The sequence below is a fragment of the Thamnophis sirtalis genome, unplaced genomic scaffold (assembly GCF_051295495.1).
Source record: "Thamnophis sirtalis isolate CommonGarterSnake01/CBP01778 unplaced genomic scaffold, rThaSir2_p1.2 scaffold_5, whole genome shotgun sequence".
NCBI classification, from domain to species: Eukaryota; Metazoa; Chordata; class Lepidosauria; order Squamata; family Natricidae; genus Thamnophis; species Thamnophis sirtalis.
Window position 1 is genome coordinate 132,240,082 of NW_028261385.1, and position 26,918 is coordinate 132,266,999.

The following is a 26,918-nucleotide window of genomic DNA, read 5'->3' on the forward strand; positions in this document are numbered from 1 at the left end:
TAATTGAAGAGCATAACTTCAAGAACAATCTTTATGTATTCTTTTTTTTCAACCTATGTACTTTCTTTGCTTTTGAGGGAAAAGTGGTTGTTCTCTAAGGTGTTTTTATATGTTTCTGTAAAGATACTGTATGTTTATGTTTCTGTAAACCTGAGATTTATCTGAGTATGTCTCCCGTCTTTTTGATTAGAAGCCCTACCTTCTGCCATCCTATAGTTGTGGCATGAAAGGTCTAAATTTTCCACTAATATGGTTTGCTAGTTACACTGTAGCACCATCATGCTTCCTCTGAAACTAAAGAAAGAATCATTATCACTTTATTTGCAATAATGAAAAACATTGGTCCATTTGACAATGATAATTTGCTATAAATGGAGTGGCTCCTAATATATTCATAAAATGGCCATATAATGATTGTTTGCTGCTTAATACATTTTGTATTCTAATCTAAAGCATAATTTATACAATGTAAATTCACAATTGTAATTCCATATTCATATGAAAATCAGAAATGAAATGTTTGCCATTCCAAACAATAATCCAAGCTCCTTTCCTGTTTTTCCTGCATTTCCTTTCCTGCGTTTCTCAGCTACAATTGGTAGTGTATTCCCAAAGTAACCCCCTTGAACACTGGTGAAATCTATTTTTTCCCACTACCGGTTCTGTGGGTGTGGCTTGGTGGTGGAGTCATGTGACTGGGTGGGTGTGGCTATGTAGTCATGTGACTGGGGGGTCAAAAGACAGAAACTCACTTTAACAATGTCCTGCTGGAGCAGAGGGTTGGACTAGATGACCTCCGGGTCCCTTCCAGCCCTGGATTGCTGTGCTCTTTCAAGGTATCCTCTGAAGCTGCGTCTAGTGCCAGGCTTGTGTTCCTTCCTCCCGCTTTTTCCCTCCCTCCCTCTCTCTTTCTTTCTCCCTTCCCTCCCTCCCTCCCTCCCTCTTTCTTTCGCAGCACACCCCCCCCCATTTTTGGCCTAGCAGCTGTCAGGGAAGCCTCCTCCAAGCAAAAATGGACCCCTCGCCCCCCCCCCCCCATTTTTGGCCTAGCAGGCCTTACAGAAGCCTCCTGGGAACAAAAACAAACCCCAAATGCTAAAAAAAAGTTTGTAAAAAGTTCCTACCATCACGCAGCACAGCTGATTGTCAAAACTTTTTTTTTACTTTGTTAAGCATTTTTTTTACTACTGGTTCGGGCGAACGGTAGCATTTTTTATAACCGGTTCAGGCGAACCAGCCCAAACCGATAGCATTTCACCCCTGCCCTGGAATGTAATGTGACTTATTCACAGATAATTGTTTATAGGATTGCAGTCTAATTATTTTATAAACTACTTTTTCATACCTCAAAATCTGTCTTCCAATCCCTGTTCCCATGAATACACATAGAAAATGCATGGAAAAGTATAGGAGATAGCAAAAATTAGCTACTGTTCCATCTCACCTGATGCAAATTTGTTAGGGAAAGGAATTAATTGGATTCCAGACTACATACATACATTTTAGCTAAACAAAACATATTGTAAATACAAGTAAGACTAAAGCTCTTCATGAGGTACTAATGAAAATAAATTTCTCATATATATCATTTTTTGTTTTATACTGACAACTAGAAAAATAATTTTGTCATAAAAGTGTGAAAGCGTATTTACTGATCACACTGCCAGGTGTAAATTTTTATGAAGAGAAATTGAGAATTTGGTGTCTTAATCACTTACTAGAGAGAATTTGAGCAAAACAAAACTGCAATAATTTCATTTTCACTTCTGATTATCATTGGTAAATTAAAGCAGAAATCACGTAATAACAAAAATATTTTGAGTTTCAGAATCAACACTCAAAAAGTGAGAGAATAACAGTATTTCCAGAATAACCATATTCTTTATAAGGCACATCATTGCATTGTAATTTTTTTAAGATGACAAGAAAACAGCTTGAAAAAGCATCTGAATATGAAGCTGAGTTCTTCATTTACCTTCGGTAACTGCTGCTAAAGCCTTTACCTCGTGGAGAAGGGCCATGTACGAATCTACATGTGTTCCCATAGAGGCAGTTGCCAGTCTTCAGCCAGTTACGGCACTGTGTCTAAGAGACAGACATTACTGGGTGAATTTCAAACTAATGTTGGAATACTGCTCGCGTGAAGATTCACAGAACAAATAATTCCACATATCATTCCAACCAAACAATAATTTAGTGCCAAATCTGACAGTGCTCATTAAACAGAAGTCATTTCAAGGTATATTGACATGAACTAAGATCTCTTCTCACTCACAACTAAAAGATAAAAGAGTTTTTTTTCTGACCATGAGCAAGACATGTATCACCAAAAATGTGAAACATGTGATCAAATATTGGAATTTGTTCTGTTTTTAGCTAAACAATTCATCCATCCATATGCTTCATTCTGCAGAATAGGGATGGATTTGGACCTAGAAAATCAGAGTTGAAAATAGATAATATCCAAATGCAGCATTCTAATTGAATAATCAGCTGTCAGCAGAGTTAAACAGGTTGCACTGCATCTAAGAAAGTTATCTTGAAGGCTTCAAATATTAAAAGAAACCCCGTTACATAAAGGCACAACATCAACATCAACAAGCTAACAGAGTCACTTCTTCAAGAGTGGATTATTTTTTGAAATTGAGTATGTTTAGATTATGGACACAAACATTTATTCAATCAGGAACAAGTACTGAACAAAGATGTTCATCTTCATCTTATCCCATTTGAAACAATGTAAGAGTTCATAATATATCAGTGTAAGATAAGAAAATCTTTATAGGTTTATAGCATCCCAATTAAACCAATAAGGTGACTTACTCTATGAGAAAGAAAAGAGAAAAGCATTCCCTGCCACAATCTCTGGTTTATGAGAGTGTCACATTAAGAAGGAAGAATACTTTTTGACTCACCTCTGTAGAACTTCCAGTGCTGGGTCCAAGTCTTTCAAACACACTGGGTCTTCTCGATGTGCTATCAGATATGGTCTTGGTATTTTCCACTGTGACCTTCCTTCTAATTTTTGACATTTTGTACTACTTCAACCAAAAAAAAAAGCAACACTGTAAAATTCTCAAGTTGAACTATGCAACTGAACTCATAGGGGGTGTGGGGGGATTAGTTAACACTATTCATCATCAGAACTGTCTGTAGAAATTAATCAAGTAGCAAATACAGAATTTTATTTCAAAGGAATTATTTTAATCGATTCATTAGTAAACATTCCAAGATGAGGAATCCATCTTTATACCATCTTTCAGCTACCTTATCCATTTCTGGCTATTATCTGAAATAATATATCCATGAAGTACTAAAATAAGGGGGGGGGGGTTTCCCTCTAGAAGAAAGCTTTATTTTCAGTAAAAAATAAAAGTACTGGGGGGGGAGCCAAAATATTCTTATAAATGGTATACAGTGTTGGATTGTAATCAATACAATAGTTACACAACTTGAAGATAGCTCACTCAGAGGAAGGCCCATGCAAACTATCATTTTCTTTCTCCTTTTTCTTGTCTAACTCATAGTACTGTCCCCAAAATTTCTCATGACAGATAAGGACAGAACAATATTAAGCACATTGTACAAGATTTCAATGCTATGTACTTTACGTAAGATGAAGAAACTTTCCAAATCTAGCAAAAGTGTGGAATTTTTCCAAGTTTGCTTGTTCAGTTTTGAGCAATTCGACCATTATTGAATGTCCTTCACTCTCTGCGTTTTTTACGAGATGCAAATAAAAAAAGAGGAGGGAGAAGATAGGTGCAAGCTGCTTTCCTCTTGAGTAGTCATTATAACAAAATGCTCTTTAAAACATCAATGAATAATATGAATCAATCTCAGCTGGAAATCAAAGCTACTGTGCTGTTGAAATAAAATAGGACATTTCTAAGTTAAGTTTTAAAGTATGTGATCATGCTAGAAACATATTACAAGAGAAATACAAAGAATCACTGCTAAATCCCACCCAAAGAATAAATGAGAAATCCAGTAAAAAAGTGTTCAGGTATATCCTATAAGCACTGTGTGAAAGCCACCTGAAAGCCTAATATGTTCCTTGTTTTAAGCTGTGTTTTTATTTTGCATTTTTATTAGAGGTGAGCAGCATCTCTTATTCAATCATTACCTTGGTCACTTTTTAAAGTAATGCTCTAATTCTGCTGTATGCAAAGTGTTGGACTATAGGAACGTCTATCCAAAAATGGAACATTTTAGGAACTGTTATTCAATATGCCTAAAGGCATGAAAGTGAGAAGCAGTGTGCTACAAATTAAGAGATCTGAAAGGTATCCAAAACTCTAAATTATTGTAAATTAAGATCCTTCCTACATTAGGTAATCCCTAAAATTAACCAGTTTAAAAAAAATAGATTTGGCTTAGCATACTTTGCATATGAAATATGATTTCAAAAATCAAATGAGAGAATCTGAACTTATTGCAAACCGTATGTCTCAATTGAAGGTATTTCTAACATCAGAATAAATAAAACCAGGACCAATACACACCTTGACGGGGAAGAATATTACATTATCACAATAACCATTTGACTCAATAACTGTAATATATAACAAATGAAATCAGTATAAAATGTAGTTATAATGTAAACTAGATTTTCTATCTTAAAATTTGCAATACTGCAATAAACGGAGATTGAGGCCCAATTCAATACAACACTGTAGAAATAAGTACATCTTTTCTTCTATTCTGAAGCCCCTAAAGATTTTAGGGGAGGGGGGGAAGTACAACAGGAAAGAAATGACATAATATCTACACAGGTCTTTACCACATATAATTTAATTCTATTATTTTCAAGTGTCTTTGTGTGGAGAAGAGGAGAAATTTGAACGTTTTGCACCATGACTGAGGCAAAGGTCCAAATAAATGTAGGAAGATTTTAAGAGTTCTTACTTCAAAAGCTCTAACACCCCCCTCCCCCAAAGGATTGAACTTATTTTCAATATACAAGCAAAATATCCAGTATTTCAGGGACATGTCACACAGGCCACACTCAAATGTTCAGCACTTGGCTTATTTATGAGACATGTGCAAATTGCAAACAGGCACTTTGCATATACATTATTAGTGTAAAAAGGAGCAGCATGATTATTTAGAAGTTTAAAACTAGCTCACTCAGAGTAAAACACAATTCAATAGGTTCATGGAAATTTCATCCCATTATTTATACTAAAACTTGAGGCAGCCCTCAAGTTATGATAATTCATTCAGTGGCCATTTGGTCACATGATCAAAATTTGGGCACTTGGTAGCCCACTTATGACTATAGGGTCATTTCAATTCCCCTATGTGCCCTTTTGTCTCCCAGTAATCCATGGTGTCTGCAATGCTATCTGATCTTCTCCTTGCTCCCGCTGCTTGATCAACCTTGCCTGGCCTGCAGTTGCTTGCCACATGAGGTTTTCTTCCCAGAGTTGCACGCAGTAGTTCCCTAGCAAGACTTAAGGAAGATGGTCTTAGATGAACAGGAGCTGCCGTGTGACGGGTCAGGATGGGCATAACTAGTCAGCAACAAGAGCAAGAAGATACTGAATGTCAACTGGGATGGGGAAGCAGGGGCTTTGTATGCAGATACTGAAGCTGGGACTGGGTTGGTGTGGCTGAGGTTTCCTAGGAAGCTGCGTGTTCCATTGCTGGGGCTTTGATGGCTGCATCGTTATGCCATACAGTTAAGTGCTTTCTGGGGCAACTGCAGCTTTGCACTGTGCTACTGGGACTTCCTGGTACGGCTGCGGCTTCACACCACACTGCACTGCTGAGTCAGGCTGGGGCAGCAGTGTGCTGTGGTTCAGGGGCTCCTTGTAGCCTCAGAGCTGCGACACACCAAAAAGCCCCTGAACCGCATCGTGACAAGAAGCATCAGAACAGTATGATCCTGGGGGCTGCTTGCCACCATTCCCCCAAGGCAGAATGCAAGGTGCCCAAAAGGACACAGATGGGGAAAACTGGTGGGAGCTGAAGTCCTTTTTATCTTGGAAGAACTGAGGTTTAAGTGTGGGAGGGATCAAGACTGGAAAGGTTTGGATTGGGGTGGGTTCTCAGCTAATAACCAGTGGAATTCAGGTAACAATGAGGATGTAATATGGTCATGTGAAATCATACTTTACCACCGCATCACTTAACAATGGACTTCCAATTACCATCGTAACTAGAGGACTACTCCTATTTCTATTCCCTAAATTTCAGTTATTACTCTTCAATGGGGTCAGGGAAAAAGAATTGCTTTAATTGGGATAAACAAGTAAGTGAGAAAGAAATACACTCCATTAATTATATCTGCCCAATAGACTTAACAATATTAAAGTGTATATGAAAAGAAGTGGGGAATAAACAATTTTGCTGCAAGAAATTTACATAAGATCCTCGGAGTTAAGAATGTAATTTGGAGGTAAAATTAAGCATTTACCTTTATTTAGCAAGCATGTGATTTGCCAAAGAAGTGGTAAGATTCTTCTCACGAAAGTTAAAATATGAACTACTATATTGCTTCCTATCGATTAATGAATGGATGTGCATGATTCAGATGCATTTTCCTCCAGGGGTTTTGGAGTATAGCTTGAATAATTATTTGACATTCCCATGATAACAAGTGATTGCAGGCAATCATGGGTTCATATCCAAATGGACAATGGAAAAAGTATTTAAGAGGGAGCAGCACTATTTCCTTGACAATTTTTCAAGAAATGCAACAAGATTATCAAACTATTCACATATTCAAAAATCATTAGCTAATGAATAAAAGAATTGCCCTCAATGACATCAGAGTGAATTAATTGGCTACTTAATATGTCATTATTATCTTCAGATTGAATATTAAATGTAATAACACTGGTATAATAGAAGAGAGAGGCAACTTATTTAATACCTTATCTGGAAGTTTTAGATGAATTTCAGTGAACAATTCTATCCCTATTTCTTGCCTCCCACAATTATTTTCACCTCAATCAGCAAGACAATTCAGACCACAGATCAACACAAATTTTATCTATGTAAAACACTAAAGCTTGCTTGTTGTCAGCACTGCAAAGTCAACCACTCTTCTCCCTTAAATTGTCTGTTGCATGTCTGCTTTAAATTTAGTAAACATTGAAAATATATACCAATTTCATAAATTGCATAATAAGTAAAACAAAAACCCTAACAAGCTAAAGTAATTCCAAGAAATATTTAATTGGGGAAATGTAATAATAAATGGAACTATCGGTTTTATCTTACATTTTGCTTTATCAAAAGTTACCATTTTACATAATAATGTTTGCTTCCTTAGGTTTATATATAAGCAAAAAAAAGCACAAACATAGAGATGTATTTGCTAGTTATCCAAAGAAAAATTACACCTTGGCTACTAGCGCTCACATATTTTTGAGTTAAATTGTTTTTATTTTTCTGAAGAAGTTATTTATGCAGCCAATAAGATGGATATAATTTACACATCCCCATTGTGCATGTATCATTTACACAAATCCTGATACATTTTTAAGGATTAGTATTTTTTTTTGGTAATAGTTAAAGTCCTTGGGACAGCGCAGAGATGGGCAATCAAAGAGCACAACATTTGGTCATGCTATTGGAACACCTTAATCTATCCCATCTCTTCTCATATCTTGGCCAGTTACAAAGACAGCTGCATGAATCCAAGAGAAAAAAATACAACTACTCTAAGGAACTCCTGACAGAGTTTTTCTTAGAACCTTTCCAAACACAGCAATTGACTTGATCATCCTGTGTCATACCATATTTTTCAGAGAATAAGACGCACCTTTTCCCCTCAAAAAAGAGGCTGAAAATCTGGGTGCGTCTTATACACTGAATACAGCATTTTTGGCCTCCTGAAACCCCACCCCCTTTGCAAAAATGGCTGTGCATAACCTTTAGGAGACTTCCAGAGTGCTCCTGAGCGAAAACGGGCCAGTTTCTGTTTGTTCTTGCCCCCCCCCAGCCCCCAGGAGCACTCTATAAGCCTCCTAAAGGCTATTTGTGCCATTTATTATTTTTTTTACAAAAAACAGGCCTGTTTTCGCAAAAAACAGGCCCTTTTTTGCTCGTTGTTGGGGGCTCCCAGCACTTAGGAGCACGCTACAAGCCTCCTAAAAGCTATGCATGCCCTTTTTTTTGACAAAAAATGGGCCCATTTTCATGAAAAACGGGCCATTTTGGGGAAGTCTGGAGAGTGCAAAACCTTTTTTTAAATTTGCCTCTTCAAAATCTTTGTGCGTCTTATACTCCGAAAAAATACAATATATGAATAGAAATAGTTTGAATAATTGCAACACTGAAAAATAATTTGTATTATTTCTTTCTTGCTGATATTTTATTCTGATGATTGAATATATGTAACAAACTTGATCTTGCAAAGCATTCAATCATTTTTTTCTAGCTAGAACATCTATTTCACCAAAAACATTGCCTACAAATTTTGAAATTGTTATATGTCCACTCGAGAAGAAAAAGTATTAAAACATTTGTTTGTAAGATACTTTTCTGGGGTTAAACACAAAAATGTAAAACTATAAGATATAATTTTTCTAATGTATTAACGTATCCTCTTTGGCAACCCTATTAATTATTCAGGATTTACATCTCCCATTCTACTTTCAACAGAAAAATAAAGTTCCTTATTTTTATTTGTAACTAGAAAGCATGTTTTTAAATTGAGGTGAGTAAGTAAAAATTAATTTCTCCAAATTCTAAAGGTAGCCGTTAGCTAAATCTGGTACTATCTTCCTTAGTAATTAATCTAATTATTATTCCAGTTTTACATTGGTACAAAATCAGATTTTTATATTAATATTTACTGTACATAGAATAATCCATGCTAATAAAGTAACACTTATCTTGATTTAAAAATTGTTTGGATACATATACTCCTAAGTATTTAAAGTTTTATCTGAAATATTTCCTAACATTTTTGATATCATATGAATGCAGGTTAACTAAGATTTTTTAAATTAACCATTAAGCCTGACAGACTGATAAAACTTCATATTTTTTCTTGTGCTATGTTAGGGGGATTAAGAAATATGCCATGTTCAAATACATTTAATAAACAACTTTCCTGAATGCATAGCTTCTTTATTCCTTTATTTGTGATATAAATAAATAAGCTAATTTTGGGTGACTTACAATCACAACTAATTGTTTACTAGTAGATGGCTGCTAATGTTTCTGCAATTAAACTGAATACTGTGTTTCCCCGAAAATAAGGCAGGGTCCTATTTTCTTTTGCCCCCCAAAGTAAGTGCTTGGCCTTATTTTGGGGGCAGTGTTATTATTTTTGAGGTGCAGGTGATGGTGAGCAGTCACTTCATGGCTGCTGCTGTGTTGCAATATTTTCAGGGAGGGCTTATTTTCAGGGGAGGGCTTATTTTAGCACAACAGCTCAAAAGCCCAATTGGGCTTATTATCTGGGGAGGGCTTATTTTGGGGAAAACAGGGTGCAAGGGATAATGGATACCCTGTTCAATACCTTTAAAAATATAATTTTGCTAAATCTAAATTACAGTGCCTTCTTAAATTAAGCCAATGTATTTTTTTAAAAAACCTGGGTCCAAACTTGAACTAGATATAAACAAAGAACATGAAAAAAGTTCAACTTACTGTACTTGCTAATTTGCTAGAATTACAATCCAATAAATGGATTAACTATCTTTTCAGGAACATTTTTTTTAAAAAAAATCATTGAATTCAACTGCTTTCTTAAACATACAATTCCAAAAATAATGTATGCTATGACAGTTAAACGTAATTAAGTGTTTGCTATGGATATAACCAGATACATACCAGCATCACTATCTAATTTTTAAGAATTCAGGTATTCATAGTTTCTCTACTTTCCAACAACACAATCACTGTCACTCTTATATTGTATGTTTGAAACTGAAAACTACAACTGCCCTAAAGGATGCATTTTCATACTATGAACAGTAAATGATATTAATTTTAAAACAACCTTTTCATGTAGCAAAGAATAATATTAAATATTCTCAACCTACGTACAATCAGAACATGAACTATGGTAAATAGTTGTATTTCAGGCAAAGTGTACTAATTTTTTAGGAATCTTCAGAATTTCTGGAAACTTCAAAAATCAGTATTCTTCAACTTCCTATTGAGGAGTTCCATCTCAGAGGTGACATAGATGCGACAATCCCCATATGTTTCAACAGTTAAACTACATCATCAGGTCAATCCATATAGTTAAACAATCTGCACTTCATTCATAGCAATGAAGCAGGCAGGAACACAGACTAAATGCTTTTCATTGTAATATTCTTAGGAAGTGAATCTTTAAAATACATAGATATTCAGTAATAAAAGCTTTGTTACTCTTCCAACTAAAATACTGGAGCAAATAATTGAAATCTGACATTATTACAAAATTGTATCTAATTATTGTAATAAGTATAATACAAAACAAGTCCAAAATACTTTTTCCAAAAAAATCGCAAACTTAAAATAAAAAATCAGTAGGCTAAAACATGGTTGAACTTGTAGAGAACTTGGCACAAAATAGAGGAAAATCAGCAGCAAAAACACCTGTTAAAAGCAAGCCTACACTGTATAGTTGATAAATATCAGCAACTGGTTTAAGCTGCAATCCATGCAGTTATTTGAAACAAAGTCTCATTTAGTGAAGTAAAACTTACATGGACAAGACTTTATAACCCTACAATTTTTTGGAATTTGTAGAAATATTCTTCCAAGGAGCCATTGTTAAGTCAGACCTGTATAAATGGCTCTAATAAAAGTCAACAGTTTTTAGTTTTCTGCATAAACATTAAAACATGCCAGATCCCACCCAGTCTTTCTAAAATAGGAACATCACAACTGCATAAACAAAAAGAAATGATGGCAGGTAGAATTAAAAACAATACAGTGACATCACTTTCCAGAACACTGAAACTGAGAAATATCTCCCACTGAAATCAGCTGCGCTCCCTTCCAAATTCAGTAAGCTAAAGTGCAAGCTTTTTAGTGATCTTATCTCCTTTGTAACAAATTTACACCAAGTGTTGTACATTAAATATATGAAAATAATTTTTAAAAAGCTATCTTCTTCATGGCTAATTCTCAGGTCCCCAATCATGCTGCCAACCTAACCAATACGAACAATGGACCTGACCATTCACCTAACGGAGCTCTCATATTTTTAAAACAATTACAGATAGTCTTCAACTTATGACTACAATTAAGCTCAAAATGTATGTTAAGTGAAAAATTTCTTAAGCAAACTTGTCCCATTTTATGACTTTTCTTGCCACATTTGTTAAGTGAATCACTGCAGTTGTTAAATTAGTAATGTGGTTGTTAAATGAATCTGGCCTCTCCACTAACTCTGCTCGTCAGAAGGACGCAAAAGGACTCCTGAACACTGCAACCTCATAAATGAGTCAGTTATTGAGCATCCAAATGTAAATAACGTGACCCCTGAGATGCTACAATGGTCACAAGTGTGAAAAGGGGTCGTAAGTCACTATTTTCAGTGGCACTGCAACTTCTAACGGTCACTACATGAACTGCTGTAAGTCGAGGACTACCTGTATAGGAAACATAGCAAAGAACAGCTGTAACCAAAAAGGCTGCCAGATCCTAATTATTCTGGCCCAAACTTGTATTCTGCCTTCCACTGCACCCAGGGGATACAAAATCAGAACCAATCTCATCCAAAACATCTGACAATGCCTTTCCCAAACAGGCACCATGAGATTTAGGACTTTGTAAATAAGCAGCAAAGCTGAAGCACCTGTTCAAATAATTCAGCCCTTAAGGACAAGAGGGTCACTACAAAACTAAAAAGAGCCATCTTCACACAGGCCGCAGCAATTCTCTCCAGCCCAGTTCATGGCCTTTGTACTCTGCTTACCCAGATGTCCTGATAATCTGCAACTTTCAAACGTATCTGTGCAATAATCATACAAAACTCATTTCCACTCATAGTAAAGCGGAGGGCGATAATAAGAGACAATTTATAGGAATGATAAGATGCTACGGAGTAAGGACAGAGATCAGCCAAATGGGACTCCAGAGGTTGGAATGAAACGCTCATCATGCTGCTTTGAAAGCTGCTTGGGAGTTAGCGCCCAACATCTGGACAAATATCCCTCCATTGGAAAGGGGATATAAGACACACGTTTTCTACCATCTTCGTCCATCAATGTATCTCTTACACACTAACGTCACGCAGAATTAATCCCGGATGTTTTATTCTTCCCTCCCCTCAGCCACAGGGTGTATGTGTGTGCGTTGACCTTCCTGAGACGCGGAGTGCCGGAGCGAAGCGCCTTCCCGCCGCCGCGCTCTCCTCCTCCCGAGCGCCGCGACTCACCTGCTCTCTCCGCACACGGCCTGCTCCTCCCCGCCGCCGCTCCCGCCGTCGCTTCCGCCGCCGCCGCCGCCCTGGGCGGAGAGGGGGGGAGAGTGCGAGGGGGGAGTCCGTCCTCCCGGGCCTAAAAGTCGAGCCACACGGGGAGGAAAAAGAGGAGCGCGGCTCGCTCCGAGAGCGGAGACCACCCGACGGCGGTCGCCCGCTGCTCCTGTTCGCCGCGGAGGCCAACAGGAGGGGCGGGGGGAAGGGGGGGGGAGGAAAGAGCCGACCCAAATCGCCGTGATTGCGTCTGCGCGACCAACCCGATCTTTTTTTTGTACCACTTCCGGCGCAAGGCGAAGCGCCGGAAGCCGTTGCGCAGGCTTCTGACGGAGACTGTCAATCAATAAAGGAAACTGTAGCTCAGGGTTGAAATAAGGGGTCCCTGAACTGGCTTGTTTTATTGCAGACGTTACGTTACCCAAACTAGGCAACATCCTAGTTTGACGCTGCCTAGTTTGGGATAATGAAACGTCTGCAAGAAAACAAGCCAGCTCAGAGAGCACCAAGGACCCCCCTCAGTAAAACGTCAGTGCCAAACGTAAAGGCGTTTGAAAGTACGTCATGGCGGGTATTTCTGGCCTAGCAGTTGACCGAATTTCATTTCCTCCGGGTTGTTGTTTTTTTTTTTTTTACTTTAATACCTAACAATCGCCCGGAGGATTTACGCCATAAATGTAATCCCAGACCTGACCGCCTTCGCGGCCATTGAAAGTCGTAATCACCTGAATCTTTTGTCTACCTTGTGGAATATAAAAAGCCGTCATGCTTCTGCGTGCTTTAACCGCAGCAAGAGAAAAGGAGCGCTCCCTCCGAGCGGCTGAATTGACCCACAAATGATAACCGCCTTGTATTTTTCCCTTCTTCTCCCTTCGGATATGGAAGCAAAGAGCTGTCTTCACGACTCTTCTTTATGGGCGCCAAAAAAAAAAGTGGGGGTGACGCTCTAGAAACTCCAGAGTGAAAAATGACAGCTCGGTTTCGGAAGAGACCGCGCGCTTGCGAGTTATACACACGGAGCGCGCGGGCGCGCGCGCGCCCTCCCACGCCCCCACCCCCACCCCTTGCAGTTCGCGCGACTTTTCACAACGGGGCAAACGCTTCTTTTTCCCGCCAAAAGCGCTGGGCCCTGGTAGGAGGGAGGGGGCGGGGCAGCTGCCGAACACGCGAAGACTACGTTGCCCAGGCTGCACTGGGCTCGCGTTCACGTGACCCTCCCGGCTGCTTGGCGGATCCTTCCTTCCCACCAGATGGGAAAATGGCAGGACTGAGCTCCGGGGATCGCTGGGCCGAAGGTAAGGCTCCGCGCCCATGACGCGGGCCAGAGCCGGGGAAAACGGCCGGATTGGAGGCTTAAATCTTATTAAGGGAAGGGAGATCGGTGCTCCAAGAGCTCAGGTTGCCCAGAGAGGAGAGCCTTGTGGAGACATCACAGACAGATCAAATCCCATATCAGCTTTTTACTCAGAGGGAGAAATGAGAAATGCAAGTGGGAAGAAAGGAAAGGGAGAACGCTTTAGCAAGGCGATGCTTCTAAATGACAGATAATGGGTATAAAAAATATCGAACTTGCGAAATTTGTGAGTTTGCATAGAAAGGTGTAAATGTCTTCCTCTTGTCTTCGTGGTCTTTTCAATTTTTCTTAGTTTAGGGGTGTGTATGTTTGTTTACCAACGAAGGGCAAAATCATATGGATTGCGGCAGCTTGTGCTGCTGTTTAAAAATCAATCGCCTTGGAAAAGCATTTTTTTTTCTTGCAACACATGAACATACTTGCTCTTGGATATGTCTCAGGGGATGGAGGATTGGAGACCAGGAGGATTATGCAGTTGGGTAAAAACAAGAAGTGTTGCTTGGATGAGATTTGAGAATGAAAGCTAGCTTTAGTTCTGAGATTGTAGAATGCAAAAAGAATGATGGAAGGAAGGAAAAGGGAAAAAAGTTTTGAACTGGGGGGGGGGGAGATTTTCACCTATTGTGAGTTTAGGCAAGGGCATATACCCAAGGTATTGCAATTTATGCAACTATGTAGAATTTTAAGGAAAAACTTTTATATAATTTTAAACAGTACATTGGATGTACATGCAGGGCAACTAGAAATACAGCATAAAAATAGGGTTGCATGAGTTTTTAAAATCCACATTACTAATGAAAATCTTAGGTGGGCCAGCATTGCTGTTGGACCACATGTTAGAAATGAATTGAAATGTACTATAATAAGTTGTCCTTCTGAACCGTAGGAAGAACTTAGGTTTCCAACAGAATTCACACACCGAGTTATATGTGTGAACTGCTTCCAAAGATCCAAACCTTACGTGATGTTTTTTAAAGAACTGCTGAATTACCATCCTTGCTTGTTATCATTTCAAAATATATCTTTTCAATATTCTTCGTAATTTGCTTTCCTGAAAAAAATCATTGCAAAGTTTTAGAATTTAAACAAAGATGTGGAGAGATGGGTATATCATGATTTTAAGGGACTTTCAGTTTTGTTATGCGTGTTTGTATGTATTTTATAGATTAATGGCTCTCAATAAAATAGAATATGAATATATACATACATACATACAATATGTGCATGGGTATTTTGAATATGTCATTTGTGATCCACTTTGGTAAATATACATACATAGGAAGGCTGTCATTGTTTCAGCATTAATTGATGAGCTCAGAAGAAATCCATGTCCATTGGAGGAAGTAAGAAACAATTTTGATTGCTGTGGCTGTAGTGACTGTATGAGAATGAAAAAGGAGCGTATGTGTGACAGTGGAAGAAGCCAGTCAACATCTGGAGAAGGCAGCATGACCTACACCAAGGAACAGTTACTTGGAGTTCAAAGGTAAATAGGAACTTGCCTAATTAGAATATATTCATATTTGTTAGACTTGCAACCTGTTTAATGAATAAATTTATAAAACTAATCTCTATATTCCCCAATCTGGTGCCCACAGATAGGTTGAGCTGTGTATCCTATTATCTAGGAATTGTTAAATTAAATAAATCTAGGAATTATGAAAATTGTAGAACAAGACATTTGGAGAGCTCCTGATTTGGGAAGTTCTGTTCATGCTGGGCATGTTATCTTGTATACACAGAATTTCAATTAAATAATTCATTACTGACTTCAGATAATGGCTTACCAAAGAAATGAAATCCTGTTTCATTTTGAATGGAGCCATCCATATATATACAGCAGCTATGCCAGTTTTAATTAACATGGGGATACCATAAAATACTAAGAAGATCCCACCTATTTACTGTCAGAAGAATAGTAGTAGTAGAGTTCTGAATGTGAGATTCCAATTGGCTCAATGACTACAGAAATATATCTTGCTTAATTATACCAAAAGTTGCTACATGATCCAGGAAGCATAGGACAAGCGTTCTCGCTCAAACATGTGTAGGATCAGAGGCTTTTGTCAGAATTATGAAAGCAGTGTTGTGGCCCAAGTTCTGCTCCTTACATGTGTGATAACACATGTACAAAAGCACTGGAACTGGCATCACAATAGTGCAACACATGTTTCATTATGTAAATTTAAGTTGGATTGCACTTGATGCCCAAGAGCAGCTGAATCCCTTTCTATCAGTGAAGCAAATTAGAAAATCATGTTACTGGATTGGAAGGTATTCTTCTGTATTAATAAGAATATGTAAGATGTGTTTGGGGAAAAGTTACAAAATTAAATAATTGTGCTTATTTTATAGAATAAAGGAGAGTAAGAATTACTATGAAATTCTAGGCGTAGGAAGAAATGCGAAAGATGAAGAACTAAAGAAAGCTTACCGAAAACTTGCCCTTAAATTTCATCCTGATAAGAATTGTGCTCCAGGAGCAACAGATGCATTCAAAGGTAGGTGAAACAGCTTGAAAGGGGACCACAGCAAACTTTGAAGATCTTCCAATGTTGTGTTGGCTAACAGGAAGATATTTTTAGAACATGTTCCTACATACAGTTGTAGTATTGCATAATTCTAAGTGAAACACTAAGAAAGATTCTAACATTGCCACCTCTTAGGAAATAGTTGCTACTTGCATATTCCTCACGTACAATTCTTTGTAAGCATTTGACGCCAGTGATTGATGTCACTTGTCAGGTTAATCTGAATCTAGATCATAAGATGATTTGAAATTCCATATTTGTGTTGCCATTGGACACTAAAGGTGGCTGTACAATGGCAGGCGATACATAATTAAGAGAACAGTAAAGCAAGCACTATATTGGGATCTCATTCCAACTCGAATGTGTATTACGTACAATAATAGTTACTACCAGGAAGGATGTGAAATGAATACAAAATAATATCAGAACGCCAGGCTTATAGAGGAGTTCATGTCATGCTAAGGTATAATCTTCATGAAAACTAGAGAGGGTCTCAAATTACATTTCTGCCCGGGACTCAGATTTCTTTTATCTAATCATTGACTTGGTTATCTTTCTCCTGTACTTCCAGGTTATTCCTTCTACCATGACCGTTTCCCAATATTCAAATAATAGAATACAAACATTAGATTTTTCTGTTGGATGTGGGGCAAAAAGATGTTTTGTAGGAGTTTTGTAATATGGTTACGTATTTCACCCGGGTTTCTTTTTTGATTGGTTTTCTTTATTTTTCTCTTCCACTCTACAGCAATAGGCACAGCTTTCGCAGTTTTGAGCAACCCTGAAAAGAGATTACAGTATGATCAGTTTGGAGAAAGGGAAGATACTTTTTATACCAATGTGCCCAACCACTATAACTATTACAGAGAATTTGAAGCAGATATAACGCCAGAAGAAATATTTAATATGTTTTTTGGAGGGAATTTCCCAACAGGTACATTTTTTTAAAAGCTGTGCTTTAAAGTGCAATGAAAGGTGCTGTTCAGTCATCTGTACAAGACTCTGCCCCCTGCTTCATGGGGCCTTTAATTGATGATGAAGCTCCAGATACGGTTTTGATGACTATTTGAAGTTTCCAAAGAACTTCAGAAATCAATTAGATAGATCTATCTATCTATCTATCTATCTATCTATCTATCTATCTATCTATCTATCTATCTATCTATCTATCTATCTATCTATCTATCTGGCTATCTGGCTATCTGGCTATCTATCTGGCTATGTGTGTGTATATGTTCCATCATAATTCTGGAATGCCTCAAGCAATTTCAACCAAACTTGATAAACAGATGACTTACTGTCTGGAAACAAATACTGTGGGGGTAAGACATCCCAACACCTCTCGGGGTGTATGTTCTGTTACGATACAGCCTGTTGTGCATTCAAATGGCTTCTACTGTACTGCCATAAAATGGCTCAGCGCAGTGGAGTTGCAATGGTAACAGCTTCGCCGTACTCCACAAGGGGGCTCCATAAGGGGAAAAATCCAACATTAGAAATTATGTTTGGTCAGGACATTTTCCCCCTATAAATAAATACCTGGACAACCCCTGGTTATCAGCTAGTTTTCTTTAAAAGTGCTGCATATATGACTACTCAACAAGATATGATGCTATTTGAACTAGACACATAGTTCTGTAGGGTAGGAAACTTAAAATAGCTTTTCTCAATTCTTTAGGCTTATCCTACTCTGAATACCGCAGGACATTTATTGGGTTTACACTTTGTTGAGTTAAGAATTTCATTTTTCCTAACTAATAGTAAAGAATTGTGGAATGTAATCGATACATTTTCAGGCACATATTCATTTATTTATTTTCTTTCAATTTTTATGGCTGCCCATTTCAGTCAATGATTCTGAACAGCTTAAATATGTTTGAGAAGGCTGCTCTGCTTTATAGGAATGTTATTAAACTGATTTGTACTGCAGTTCTGAGAAATCTAATTTATGATAAAATCGCTACCTAGGTGAGTTATAAGACAATATGAAGGTTACCAATTTAGTTTTACTGCTTTACTTCTTCTATTTTGGCAGTATGTAGATGTTAACACATCAGTTGTGATAATCTTAACTCTTTGTAATATTGCCAGAAACTGGGTGGGGGAATCATGCAATTCTGCAATAGCACTTTATTCCATTTTTTGCCTTATTAAGGCAAGGACTACGGATGAATGTTTGATCCCAAGTTCCACATGTAGAATTCTGCTCATTAGATGTCCCCACTACTAAAACACGCAGCCCTTGAAAATCCATTCAGGGCAATGAAAACAGCATAGGAAGTATTTTCTGGACTGATGGAGCCATTGCTATTTTTTTTAAGGCATGTTTGAAATTAGCTTTTAAAAATAAAATGAAATCTTAGTTTCTTATGACACAAACAATACAGGATAAAAATTGCACCTTTGTTCTATTGCTATTTCAACAGGAAATATACATATGTTTTCCAATTCTTCAATGGACCCCCCGTGTTATCCACAGCGCAACAGACATGAGAGGACATGGGCCCAGGATGAACAAGAGGAAGAAATCAGACCACAGGTACATAGGGAAGGGAAGATATTATAATCATAGATAAACAGTGCTGATTTATTGCCTATCCCTAGAAAAGGAAGCTTGGGATTTTTTTTTTTAAATTAGTAAATATTTGAACTATTTTAAAGTGAAGTGATACTTATAAATCTTAGAAGGATCTTAACTGTAACTTGCCTTTTTAAGAAAGATTTTGAAAGCATTTGCAGACTTATTGTTTTATATAAATGTGGCTACAAATTTCACTGAATGGCATGGTGTTTCCTTTGGAGAACCTTTTTTTCAATTGATTCAGAGATATAAAATCAGTAAGTGGACGAAGGGGTTATCAAAGTTATACAGCTAATGCTGAGTATATCACTGATGAGTAATTAACCATAAAAGACAAAGTATGTTGAATTATTTTTACAATATGAGGAGTAATTTAAATCTCTGAGCTGATGAACAAAATCTTCGCTGTTTTGTTATAGATGGGCCATATTTAGTTTCTAACTTCTCCTTTGTTATATTCTGACTAAGTAACAAGCTGTCCTTTGCATAGCACATTGACCAACTCTGTCATGCAGTGACAATACACCTTCTGTTGAATTTGAATTTCTTATTTAATTAGTCAGACTAAACTCTAAATGGTTCTGCTACCCAGATCTCCAGTTTTTATTCTTTCTTCTAAAAAAAATAGAAGCTAGAACAGGAACTAATTGTAAGCCTAGCACCAAATCCACTTCAAACCTCTTTTCAAAAATTGCAAAAGGCAGCTTTACTTGGAACAAGTTGATATTTAATATTCTTAAATAACCTCTCCTAGCTCCTTGGGAAGGAGTCAACAGACAGACAAAAATGCCAAATCCTGTCTAAACATCTGGCTGACTGTGCGACCAGCCACAATAAAATTTGTATGTTGCCCAACTCTTAATGACTCTGTAGATACTATTTCATTTTTTCTATTTATCATTGTCAAAAACCTAAACATCCAGACTGACAGCCCCACCACCACCTCAAGGTGCCATCAAATTGCATCCACAAACAAAACAAGCCTTCTAAAATGGAAAACCACAAGAGATTTTGGCATAAAATTAAATATTATTTTTATGTTACCTTTTTTTCCTATGCTTTTGTTCTAAATTAAAACATAGCGCCCTATCTGGGATGATTGTGGTACCATTGTGGTTTCCATTTTCGCCATATATTTCTTACATGCTTTACTAACCATAGTTTTCATTTCCAGAATTCCTACTCAGCATTTATCCAGTTACTGCCAGTCTTTATTATAATAGCTGTTTCAATAGTAACTCAGCTGATGGCTACTAATCCACCCTACAGCCTCTTCTTTAAATCGTAAGTCTAGATCTGTTTCTTTGTGCTCTTGCAAGAATAGAGGCTACTTCTTGACACTAACTTTCCAACAGCAGGTTTAATCTTGCTGCTCAAAGAGGCCTCTACTTCATTATATATAAATAGCAGTTAATTTGAAAAGCGTTTTATCTTGGAAAAGGCATACCCATAGCTATACATTCCAACTGAATTTTTTTTTTTTGAAAAGAGAACTTAATTTCCGGGCTGCAAATTATTTGAAGGATGGGACATTAAACCTATAAACTACTTTGACTTATTGCTCTATAGAAAACAATATTGTTTTCATTAAAAACGTGAGCATTTTGGTTTTTTCTTTTCTTTTATTATTTGAATACATTATATTAAGATCCACAATGCCTTCACAGAAAACCATTTTCAGATTAAATATTTCGAGGCCAAAGGATGGATAGAAAATGATTAAATTGTTTTCTGTGGTTTTGTACCAGGCAATTTGAAACAAAAACTAATTAAAAAAAGTGCCAGTCTTACTTTGTAAGTAGCCACTTGAAATAGAATTTTTTTTAAAAAAAAAGAGTATTAAAGATGCTGTACATGGCAATTTAGGATTTTGAGAGTTGTAATCTCGATATATCACAAGAACCTTGGTTTGTGGAAGATTGCTTCATTGCATATGAAATGTCGTTAGCTGCTATAGGCTACATTGAAAGCAAATAAAAAGAGCACTAAACAGGGGCTGGAATTCAGATATTTACTGTCTGTGATATTAACATCTTTTTAATGACACAGGTCCAGGACACCTGTAGAAATGCTTCCTTCCATATAATCCTGCATTCTTCCTTCCCTGTACAGGCAGTCCTCAACTTACCACCATAATTCAGCCTGAAATTACAGTTGTAAATCATGCCAATTGTTAAATGGATCACCAGATAACTGTGCCCAATTTTAGGAACTTTTTTACAGTGGTCATTAAGTGAATGCAACAGTCAGTAAGCCAATCCGTTGTCTGTAATGGACATTTTTTTTGCCAGAAACTTGGAACCAAACACTGGTTTCTGGCCAAACAATGTTGTAAAATTACAGTCACGTGACTAGAGCATATGCTGCAAACAGATGTAAATGCGGGTCAGTTGCTGAACGCCCAAAATGCAATTATGTGACTGTGTGTGTATGTGTGAGGTGGCTATCAGTTTTGAATCCAGGTTGTAAGTAGTCTTAGGGAGGTCTTTTGGAACTTTGAATGGTTGCTAAGCAAATGGTCATAAGTCAAGGACTGCCTATATCTTGTTTAGAACAGAGGCAGAATTAATGGAGAAAATTTTTAGAATCTTCTAAGCAGTTGCCCCAATGTTGCAGAATCTGTTTCTCGGTATTATTATTATTATTTTAGTAATTTTTACAATGATAGGATTTTAAAGTGTTGTATGCCCTTCTGAATTAGGTACGAAGCCAGGATAGACAATTTTTAAAGGAAAGTTATTACAAATGAAATAGATAGCAAAGAGATTTATCATGCTAAATTACATCAGTACACTTCCAAAAGCAGTGTTGTATCTTCTCATATTTTGTTTTCATGTTCCAGATTGTGCGCCTATGCCTTTCAGAAATGAGATATGAAGTAAAAAAACAAACCCTTAGGATATTTAATTACTGAAAAATCTGTAATTCTTGTGGGTAGTATTCCAATGCCTTTATGTGTAAATCATGATATATGGGGAGGATTCTGAACTTTATAGGATTATATAAATGGATTAGAACAAAGAAATACATTTTATTGTGGTAACAGAGTCAAAGCTTCCCTCTTCACTGAGGTGTTGGAGCTACAGGTCAATCACTCCTGCTTTATCTTCAATTCCCATCATGTAAATATAGTAGAATAGCTTTTGGTCAAAAAGATGTTTTGAGATGGAACTCACGGTTTGTTTTAAGGAGTTGATGATTTTTCTTTCTGGCTACTTGATGCTTGGTATAGAGCTCCTGATCACTTTGCAGGACACAGCTGTTTTAAAATAAACCAGAAATGAGTGTTTTATAGCTGGTACTACTTGGAAGACAGGATGTCGGGTCTGGTCATAATCAGCCACCCTTTGCATAAGGCATGTCAATGATTCCCCTTGCTCGCTTTCAGAGAGTAGAAAATTTTAAATCGAAATATTAATTGGGGGAAAAGGGTACTTCTGGTTTGCAATGAAGGCATTAATTTATTTCCTTCTTATTTCCTACCACAGGTCTCTAGGGCACACTGTTGTTAGAGAAACACAAAACCTGCAGGTGCCTTATTATGTGGATAAGAACTTTGAAAATAATTACCATGGAGAAGAACTTGAAGACCTTGAAAAACATATTGAGAAAGATTATATTGATTATGTCCAAACTAGTTGCAGGAAAGAAAAACAACAAAGTAAGTTTTGTTCTTTTCCCAAGCATCCTGCATTATTTTCAAATTTAGGTTAAAACAGACAAATAATCCACTATAACCAGCTCAGCTGCCAAGAAAACTAAACGATATATAGTAAAAATAAAGATATTTCACTCTGCCATTGCCTACTGACCACATGAAATCTATGTATTTGATGTTAAGGATTTGTCTAAACCTAGTTGTTTATGGTTCTGATACCCTAGCTGTGTCAAAAGATTTCTCTTTTGACACAGCTAGGGTATCAGAACCATAAACCATAAACAACTTCTCTAGTGCTCTTTTTTACAGCACTAATGGATGCTGTTCTGCCACTGTATCTAAGAATTATATTATATTATATATATAGAGAGAGAGAGAGAGAGCAATGGCAATAGCAGTTAGACTTATATACCGCTTCATAGGGCTTTCAGCCCTCTCTAAGCGGTTTACAGAGTCAGCATGTTGCCCCCAACAATCCGAGTCCTCATTTTACCCACCTCGGAAGGTTGGAAGGCTGAGTCAACCCTGAGCCGGTGATATTTGAACCGCCGAACTGCCAAACTAGCAGTCCGCTAATATATATTTCTGATTGTAAGTAGCTTTTCATTTTCACCAAGCCAATGTAAGTCAAGCTTTGAAATGACTATAAAAAGTGAAATATTTTTCCCCCTGAAAGCATGACTGAAACATACATTTCATCTTTCAGAATCAGAGTTATCTAATTTGGCCAAGCTGTACCGAGATGAGCGACTGAAACAGAAAGCCGAATCCATAAAACTTGACAACTGTGAAAAGCTCTCCAACCTCATAGGGATTCAAAGGAGCCGCCAATTGGCTGAGGCATGAGAGAACAATACTGTCTGTTCTGTTGGCAGGAATTAGACTTGACTTTTATAATGAAGAGGAAAGGCGTAGAGAGAGAAAAGCATCCCATACAAACCACACACGGAATCATTTATGTTCATGGAAACTGTATATGGACTGAGACATAGAGGCAGCAGTTGCTGTAGTGTGTACAGTGCATTTCCTTTCACAGTCCAGTCGTTATTTCAGTGTTAGTGATTCTTCATTTACCTTCATTTTGTTATAGTCTTCATGATGATACTTTGCCACTGTTTAAGTGCCAACTGGGTGCTTTGCAGGATCATAGCCATCATGCTTTCTGAGCCTATGGTTTCTCAAATTTTACCTTGCAAGACATCATAGTTAGAAGAGAAAAAGATGGCATTAGTCTTTCATTTATGTATCTATGTATAGATACATGCACAGACAGTGCATACAAATACATGCACAGACTGTATATGCTGTACAAAACACATGCAATTCAGTTTCAAGAGAACTTTACAGCCCAGTGTGTTAAGGATATACACTGTCTTATGTTGCAATACATAAAGCAGTTGGAAAAACTAAAGTGCTGCCTGAAGATTCGTCATCTAAAAACAATATGAAAAAATGAGGAGAGAAGACAAAGCAGGAACTGGAACATTAACTCCTTATCTGGCCAGTAGATGAGGATGGATTGGTATTCCGGTTGCCAGGTGAGACTTGTACACAAAGAAAGGAAACAGCCTTAGGTCTCTAGAGCATGAAATAAAAACATACTCCGAGAGAAGTCAAACCAGGTGGCTTCACGCATATCAGAATGTGAGCTAGGTTCTAACTTTTGGTCTAGAGGGAAGTTCTAGACAGGCTAATGGAATTTATTTCCACCTAAGTAATACTGTGACCTAAGTTACATTTCTGTAAGCCTAAGCTTTGCTATCAGTACAACTTCAGCAGGTTCCTTCCAGGTGGATTGAGATCTGAACACACCATCTGATTCCTAAACTCTGAATGTACGTGGAGGTGCCATCCAAGGAATATGTCCTGGCATCCTGTGTGCTGAATGTTTTGTTTGGAGGGGGCATGCTAAGATCCAAGGCACAGATGTTGGTAACTTCGTTTGCAAAGGTCTTTTCACTTAAGACATAAAAAAATGGTTGTAGCTAGAACTACTTTCAGGTGAGGCTTCCAGCTGAAGCCTTATTATTCTCTCAATGAATATTGCCTGATTAGGGTTCCATCACAAAACCGCGCTCGACTAAACTGCGCCCGACTAAACCGTGTCGCTGACGTCATCAACAGGGCGACAACAGCGTGGAGACAGAAGCACGCTGTAAACCCTAAACCTAAAATTAACCCCTAAACCTAACCCTGCTAAACCTAATCCTTAACCTAAGCCTAAACCTAATCCTAACCCTTAACCTAAACCTAACCCTTACCTTAAGTTGAATCGGCTTGCTTTCAAAGCGCTATTTAAAGCGCCCTTCTTTCTCCGCGCTGGCTGTTGTCGCCCTGTTGATGACGTCAGCGACGCGGTTTAATCGGGCGCGGTTTAGTCAAGCGCGGTTTTGACGGGTCATGCCTGATTACAAAGCCTAGAGATAAAACCCATACCTTTTTAGGGTCTGTTGACAGGATGCATTTGGCATAACTTTATTCTACAAATATTAATGGGTAGCCTTATCTGTTGGGCTATGATAGCACAGCAGCTTGCTTCTCATTCTTGTAAAACTTCTGAACACAGGGTCGTAAATAATTCACAAACAAAAGAAAATGTACAATACAGGTAATTCTCGACTTACAACCACAATTGAGCCCAAAATTTATGTTGCTAAGTGAGAAATTTGTTAAGTGAGTTTTTCTCCCTTTTTATGACTTTGCTTGCCACATTTGTTAAGTGAATCACTGCAGTTTTTAATAACATGGTTGTTAAGTGAATCTGGCTTCCTCGTTAACTTCACTTGTCAGAAGGTCGCAAAAGGGGATCACATGACGCTGGGATGCTGCAACGGTCATAAATAGGAGCCAGTTGCCAAGCATTCGAATCTTGATTGTGTGAAACAAACAAAATGTTAAAAAGTTACGATATTTATGTATCTTGCTTACCAAGCACATCTAAATTATATTAAAGTAACCAAAATATCTCTACAATGCCCAAAGCATATCACAACTTTTGAGCACCCCTAATGTTTGGAAATTAAAAGTTGAAAAATTTGATGCGCCCTAAATTGGGAATGCTGCAACGGTCTCTTTTGTCAGTGCCGTTGTAACTTTGAACGGTCACTAAATGAACTACTGTAAGATGAGGACTACCTGTAATTCTGTGAAATGTGATAGCTTTGAAAAAAATAGTATTATATCAAGTGATTGTGGGATTAAATGTGGCCTAATCCTGTGCTACATTGTAACATGTTGAATACATAACCTGAGTTTTATGAAATTCTGTACTTTCGACAAAGGCAATTAATAGTTTTGCTTAAAGGGTTTGGTCTATCACTTTGGGATCCATGTTTTATCTTTAGTGTCCCTCTCACAGTTCACTTGACCCCACACACACATCCCAGTGTTGCATCCTTGCTGAAAAGGTGCAGGCTTATACATAGAAATATTCTTAAGACACCTTTCAGGGCTAAACGGTTCTCAAAGATGGTATCTGATATTAAAATTTGTTTTGAAAGACTTCATCAACCATGTTTTACAAATGTTTGTATTGCAAATTGCAGGAAAACCAAGCTCCTGAATTTTGATAGACAAAATTAACTCTGTATTTTGTCATATGCCCATTTGGCAATAGGTAAAATCTATAGCAGATTTTTGCATAAACTTAAAGGCATGGTTCAGCCTTTGTGAAATAGTTTCTTTTTAAATGTTCTTCAGATGTGCATGAGTTCTGGAAAAAAAATCTTGTTTATTTTCACATCAAGCACCAATTTTTTATTTATTTATTTATTTGTTTAAATGTTAAGTTAATGGCGATATTTATTTCTCAATGTACATATATAGATTGGCGAAATGGTGATTACATGATAGCATTGAATCATTACTGTATAGTTCACCTTTTTTTAGACAATATTTAGATGTGTAACATTTCAGAGGATTAATATTAAAATAAGATTATTTCCTTGTTTAGAGAAAAATACTTTGTCGGAGCAATTTGTGAATTTGAAGTAAACAGTTCTCCATTAATTTGACCACATTCTGGGGTAATTTCAGTGCATCTGCTGTTGAAGATTTCACCCTTGGGTTGAGAAACAAAACCCTGTGTGTTTATGGTGTGTGTTTTATACACAAATCATTAAATGTACTACTTTAAAAAGACACCTAGTGACTGTATTGTATGAAAATTTTAAAAAATAAAATAAAAGATATAAATATCAAAACTGATTTGTTGCACTTGGGGGGAAGGGAGGCTGGATTACTGCAATAAAATCCTTACAAATGCTGGCTTGAGGGATAAAACATCTCAAAGAGACCATAAGGTGAAATCCAGAAAAAAAGATCAAAAACATTGGCTATCTCTAACAAGGCAAAGCAGTGCCATCAAGCAGATACTATTAGAAGCCAAAATAAAGCGTTTATTCTGAATCCAAAAG

At 37.3% G+C, this 26,918-nt stretch overlaps 2 protein-coding genes across 9 annotated transcripts in view; one reads left to right on the forward strand and one right to left on the reverse strand.

The window, feature by feature from the left end:
- The window catches only part of ZC3H13 (zinc finger CCCH-type containing 13), a 42,407-nt gene extending 29,828 nt beyond the window's left edge, over positions 1-12,579 (reverse strand). For 2 of the 8 annotated variants that reach the window (XM_087716917.1, XM_087716915.1), the window contains exon 1: positions 12,341-12,578. Coding sequence is in view for 4 of the 8 variants with exons in the window: in XM_087716912.1 (XP_087573038.1) it covers positions 1,976-2,085; positions 2,916-3,032 (227 nt within the window). In the remaining 4 variants the exon portion in view is untranslated. Of the gene's footprint in view, positions 1-1,975; positions 2,086-2,915; positions 3,042-12,182; positions 12,205-12,340 lie in introns of those variants that run through there. The other 6 variants (XM_087716912.1, XM_087716911.1, XM_087716913.1 and 3 more) reach the window with 6 other exon arrangements.
- Positions 12,580-13,612: 1,033 nt separating this feature from the next.
- On the forward strand, positions 13,613-26,705 carry DNAJC18 (DnaJ heat shock protein family (Hsp40) member C18). Its single transcript, XM_087716919.1, has 9 exons — positions 13,613-13,674; positions 15,033-15,219; positions 16,089-16,234; positions 17,013-17,198; positions 18,691-18,803; positions 20,020-20,129; positions 22,334-22,506; positions 23,210-24,041; positions 26,456-26,705. The coding sequence occupies exons 1-8, from the start codon at positions 13,638-13,640 to the stop codon at positions 23,347-23,349; spliced, it is 1,092 nt and encodes a 363-aa protein (XP_087573045.1). The 5' UTR covers positions 13,613-13,637; the 3' UTR covers positions 23,350-24,041; positions 26,456-26,705.
- The last annotated feature ends 213 nt before the right edge of the window (positions 26,706-26,918 follow it).